This window comes from Monopterus albus, unplaced genomic scaffold, assembly GCF_001952655.1.
Source record: "Monopterus albus unplaced genomic scaffold, M_albus_1.0 scaffold172.1, whole genome shotgun sequence".
NCBI lineage: Eukaryota > Metazoa > Chordata > Actinopteri > Synbranchiformes > Synbranchidae > Monopterus > Monopterus albus.
Window position 1 is genome coordinate 2216345 of NW_018128052.1, and position 6176 is coordinate 2222520.

The 6176-nt window shown below is 41.2% G+C and overlaps 1 protein-coding gene across 5 annotated transcripts in view; it reads left to right on the forward strand.

The window, feature by feature from the left end:
• Positions 1-5042: 5042 nt before the first annotated feature.
• crtc1a (CREB regulated transcription coactivator 1a) overlaps positions 5043-6176 on the forward strand; it is a 14822-nt gene continuing 13688 nt past the window's right edge. For 2 of the 5 annotated variants that reach the window (XM_020616094.1, XM_020616097.1), the window contains exon 1: positions 5145-5451. In XM_020616094.1, the coding sequence (XP_020471750.1) occupies positions 5326-5451 (126 nt within the window). In that variant the 5' untranslated portion in view covers positions 5145-5325. Of the gene's footprint in view, positions 5089-5141; positions 5452-6176 lie in introns of those variants that run through there. The other 3 variants (XM_020616093.1, XM_020616096.1, XM_020616095.1) reach the window with 3 other exon arrangements.

Sequence of the window (6176 nt, forward strand, 5' to 3'; positions counted from 1 at the left end):
ATTCGTCAGTGCCGTTTCCAGGAACACAAGGTGTTTCCAGGGTGTTATTGACAGTCATGATCTGCAAGTGTAAAAGTTGATGAATCAAACTTAGTGATGACATTACTCATACTACTGCACTGCAGTTGACATTCTCTGAGCATTTAGTCATAAATATCATCTTTATTAGGAGATTTTTAAAAATCCATTAAAAGGCACACATCACAAAAAAGCTAAACAAAACCAAAGACAACAAGAACTCAACACAACCTTAAAAAACATTCATACCAGTGTTTCCACATGACAGACTGGTATCGCTCAGTGCTCATTCCCAGATTTGTCACTGACATAATGATAACATTAAAGGAGTCATTCAAGTGACAAATAAACGTGTAAATCGATTTTCTTAACAAGGCCTGTAAGGACCTAACTTCTGCCTTACAAAACATGTCATTTGCACCACAATACCTTATGCAATAACTGCACCATTAGCATATTGCATGCATCTCTGCCTATATCCGTCATCATCACCAGTGAACTGATCTGTAATAGTGTTCCAGGTATTTAATTTTATCACAAATATCTAACATTGTCCTGACAAATGGAAAGATCTTGCATGATTGCTTAATGGACCTCATTGGTAGTGATTCCTAATGCATCCTTGCTCACAATGTTACCCACTACTTAAGGGTCACTTTTAACACAAATAAATAGTGCAGATCGCCTGTAACTCTCCATATCATGATGGCACTCTTCTTAGGATTATAATGCACATCATTTTTGACTCCATATTCTGAGCAAATGTTCAGTAGAAGTTGAAACCCAGCACTGCTAGAAGAGAGTATGGCCAGATCATCGGCATACATATAATGATTTGCTAAAGTATTTATTACCAACCATGCAGCCCATCTCACAGGCCCTTAGTTCCTCTGATAAATCATTTATGTACAAGTTAAAAAGGGCAGCTGAAAGTAAAAACTGTTGCCCCACCAAACCTGCATACTCCGATTTGTATACCAGTTTACCAAAATTCTTGTAATACTGCCCCTTTAACTGGGTCATAAAACCAGTAAAACAAATGGTTAACAGTGCTGCAACCTTAGGGGTTGCAAACTTCAAATGCTTTGCTGTAATTTGATCTGAGGATCCAGGTCAAGCAGTTTTCAACGATCTTACCCTACGAGACTTCAGAGCTGTGGTTCAACGTCCGAGTCTAAAGTGAAGTCATGAAGTTTCTCTTGCAAACATGAAGTTCCCTTTTTGTTGGAACTGGGCTAAACAAAGAGCTGAAATCAGAAGGTTTCCTGTAAAAGCCCTTTCTGAAAAAAGACAGCTGCTGACAATGGCAGAATTTCAGTCAAACTGACTTTTATGACTCAATCGACAAGTTTCCAACATGAGCCCTGGAACTGTTGGAATTTGAGCTTGACTAAACAATAATTGATTCTAAACAATAGAAAGTTGAATTCAAATTGGTCTTTCTTATACTTTGTGGCTGAAAAGGGTCAAACCTTTTGTTGACCTTTATACAGTTATTTTTAAAGAGTTGTGTAATGATATAAATTTTCACATAAGTCAAAGTTTCTTGTGAAAAGAATTGAAAGATATTTTCCAGTTCTTTTAACCAGGAACTCAGAGAGACGAGGCAGACCACTTGGATATAAAAAATAACCGTGCTGGTTTATCCAAAAGATCACAGGTAAAATTAACACTACACGTCCAGGTATCTTCCACCTCCAATCCTGCTCGCAGGCAGATGAAGAATGAAAGACCCCGAACCCATCAGGCCTGTACATTATATCTGGTTTGGGCTAACTCCATTCTACACAGCGACGTCAAACCGTGGCGTCACCTGATATGCCAGCTTCACAGCTGACCGTAGCAGTAGTCAAAACATGGAGAAAATCAATGTGTGTGAGTGTTGATTAAGTAGTATGTATCTAAGAACATACAGGACATTCTGACATGACATCTAGTGACATGTCATGATATTAAACATAAGAAAATATTATGATTACAATTACGGCTAAACATATCATACAGTAGCCACTTTCTATCTAGTTATCCTGGAGCATAAACAACCTGGAGTAACTCCTGGAAATGAGTAAGCACTTACCAGCCTGAGCTAGACATCCTGTCTACACTAAAGACATTTCTAATACAACAAGTATCTAACTAATTTTTATCTGACTAAAAAAATACCTAACAGAATGAAATTAGATAAGCACTGTGAGATACTCAGTATAGTGTTGTATTGCTATAAGTACTCTCACTGACCGTCTAGTTCAACAGGACCTTTACCTCCCCCTGGTGTCAGCTTCACTCCCTAGGCCATAAGCTACTGTTGGTGTACTTTGATTATATGTTCTGCAGAATTTGAAGAATATGAGATGATGGATTCTTTCTGCCAGTTTTATAATTATACTGGAGATTGTTCTACTGCTTGTTAACAAAGCTCACACATGAAAGGTTGTCAGATAATGTCAGAGACAATTTCTGCTCTGTGGAAACCTTTGGCAACACATACTGGTACTAAAACTTCTGGCATTAAAGATGTAACTTTTTTCAAATATTTTTGTTGTAGAAATCTGGTCCAAAACTCGTCTTAATGTGGAGAGGTGCTGTCAAAGCCTCCTGTGACCCACTGAACAGCTCTGGCAGCAGTCCAGAAATATTAGCTTCTAAAAGGTTTTGAGTGGGATTGACCTCTAACCAATCAGAGATTTCATTTATTTATTATTTAATCAGAATGTAATTGATATGGGGTGTTTTTATGTGTGTGTATTATTAGTGGACTCACCTGGATTATAAATTTGATTTAAGTCAACTATTGTTGGTGACACAGAAATGCTGGTCTGTTCAGGATAATAGTGTGCATTGTTGTTTACCCACTTCTAACAAAATGTCAAGTGCTAGATGTCACTAAGCTCCTCCTCATCATAGAATAACCCACATGTCACAGGCTGTCACGCAGTATCACACATACATCTATTAATGTGCTACTAGTCCTCAGCACACCACAAATACCAAAATGAAAATCTAAAATGAGTGAAAATTGTGGTTTAGCAATGCAAAAGAAGAACAAAAACCACAGCGGAGGCATTTAGACTTTCAGGATTAACTGATAAAATGAACTGAAATCTTTCCTTTCTGCTGCTCACTACTTTCACCCTGTGAGATCCTGATATAGTGCAGTACAGTATGTTTGCATAAGATAAACATTAACAATACATTAACAATAACAGACTTAACTCAAAGACACTCCACTCTCCCATCACCACCACCACCACCAGAGGCTTATCCAGCAATAACAGAATAATCCTGCACACAGACTCCTTCCCTCCACTTGCCCTGGAGCCACTGCTTTTTCCACGTTGCCATGGTTACTTTACAACCAAATTACCCTCGTGAATGGCAGGTGAAAGAGCTCCACTGTGCCTTCAGTGTCTGTGCAAACAAAACAAAACAGAAAAAAAGATGAGGAATTGTGGCCTCTCAATAAAACAAGCGCTTGAGTTGTTTTATGTTATAAATGTGAGTTTGCGTGTGAGGTGTTTTTCCTGAGCTTGATAAAAAAAAAAAAAAACTCACAGGCCTCTTAGTGCTGTGCAGGCAGCTGTTTTCATGGCTGCTGCAGTAACTGGTGAAAATGAAGCTCCTGCTGCAGTTAAAAACAAGAATGGACATGCAGAGATCTTTTTCTTTTGATTGATACATGAATTCACTGGAGAGAAGGCCTAACAAATATGTGTCACCACCTCCTTCTCTTTTAGCCAAGAGCTCATGTGTCTCCATAGGTACATCTCAAATAGGAGGGTGCAGTCCATTCACCTTGTGTGTCTACTCAGCAGAAAAGACAGTGTTGTGACAGTATTTAATCTCAGTCATCAAGGGCGCACCACAGGAGGCCATGAATATTTTGGCCAACCCACACAAGGAAGGTAAAAAGGTGATATATGCTGAATTTAGGTTGACACGTTTTTTCACAACCTCCAATTTAGGTGTAATAATTTTTAAAAAGCAATAATAATGTTATATTCTGCCGTATAAAATTATTAGGTATTGAAAAATGCCACGTACAAATTGGTGTCCTGGTGAAAAGTGAGACCTTGTGTATGTTCCGCAGTCCAGATGTGCGGTGCGCCTCCAGTACACCCCCGCGCAGCGACGTGAACAAGCCAAGCCTCACCGAGGGCCTGTGTTAATTCAGCCGGAGACAACCCGAAGGATACCGGAAATCTCAATGTTTGGGCTTCAAAATAAAAGCACACAATCCCCATATGTCCCGGCATCAGCAAATCGTTTGGTTGGGCAGAAAAAACCTGACCAAGCAACGGAGAAGTGACCAGCTGCACCGACTGTCAGATGCTCTGATACCTTAATAGGCATTTGTCTCTGACCAGCTGAGGTCAACCAACCACCCAGTTGTGTAGCTCTCTGAAGATTTCCATCCATCCATTATCTATACAGCTGCTGGGGAGAGGAATCCCAGCTGACATTGGGTGACAGGCCGGGTACACCCTGGACAGGTCGCCGGTTTATCACAGGGTCTTTGAAGATTTTAATTAAGCTTTTTAACAGCAGATACGTTCATGTGTCATATGTGGAAAAGTACAGCTGTAATTCATAATATTAATTAACGAAGGCTGCATTCCACTTAGCTAGGGCTCCTGTTGTTGTGCTGCTCACAGGAGAAGTTTACTACTCGGTTTTTGTAACAGGTCCTCGTGTATCTGCTGTGAAAACACCCATGAAAAGGCTACATATACAAGCTATGGGGTGTGACCAGGTCTCACTGCTAATAAAAATGCAATACAGTAACATAGGACAAAATACATAATAATATGAAACTGTATTCAGGAATTTCCAGTGAACAAGCTGAAGGTTTGATGTCTTCCCAGGCCAGCGCAAAAAGAGCAAAGAAGCAGAGCTAATGAGTGGTTACTAGCCTATAGAGCATTACCCTTTAAGCACACTGAAGATATAGCCAAGTCAGGTCAACTATAATTATAAAGCCCTATATCACAAGTCATAAACGTCCCTCAACGACATACAGGGCCAGTAACTTTGGGTCAGAGGGATGTGCCTTATGAGTGTGGCCTAGCATAGGTAGGTCTAAGTTTGCTAACACTTTAGCCATGATTACCCGATAACCTGCTGGTGTGTCAGGGCAGTAGTTATGTGTGTCTTTTTTGACCTCTGGTGGTCAAAAGCGCAACACAACTGTTGATGAACTGTTTGATGTTCTGTTACATTTATTTCAACATTGTAGCCGGAAGTTCAGTGTCCTCATTCCAGTTACCTTGACACTGACCACCGAAGCAAAACGGAGCAGACGAGCGAAACATGGCGACTTCGAACAATCCGCGGAAATTCAGCGAGAAAATCGCTTTACATAACCAGAAGCAGGCGGAGGAGACAGCGGCGTTTGAAGAAGTGATGAAAGACCTCAGCATTACCCGGGCAGCGAGGGTAACGACACCGGTTCTTGTTTTTCTCCCCCTGTCATTCCCGTTTGTTTCAGCGAGCTGTCAAATATGTATTTGTAGCGCGGCGGCGGCGGCGGCGGCACGCAGCCAGGGCAGAATAGGTAAACAATAAAAAACGACGCTTGCGACCAGCTGTAGTCTTTCTGTCTGCAGTGACAACGAACTCATCTGGCAGGAGGTAACAGTCCTGTAATGTAGAATTGGACCACAGGGACCTCCGTCCGAAAAAGTTATTCCAATTTTTGTCCCACGCAAGTGGAAAGCAAGGGGCGTGCACGCGTTATTTGACAGTGCGCGTCCAACTGCAGCTAAGATTTCCCCTCGTCTCGTGCCCAGAGAGAGGAGGTGGTTAGACAAAACGATGTCACCCACTAAAACAGAAAGATACTCATGTTTTGTGATAATAAACCATTGTTATGTAGTAAGCAGCTTATGGTGTGGGGAGGTGTGCGTGCACCGTGGCTTTGTAAACTTGTCTGACAGGTCCTCAGGCCTGTGAGCTCTGCAGTGTGATCGACATTTACATCAGAGATTATGAGGATTTTAAGTCACATACAGCACAGGCCTGCAAAATAAATCCTGTGGAGGCAGGGCTGCTGGGTGGAAGTATGATGGCCAGAAACACTGACTCTATACAACCAACATGGAGCTGCTGCAATGATTTTTGTATGCTGTAGTTGTCAGTATATAGAGGAGAGGAATGAACAT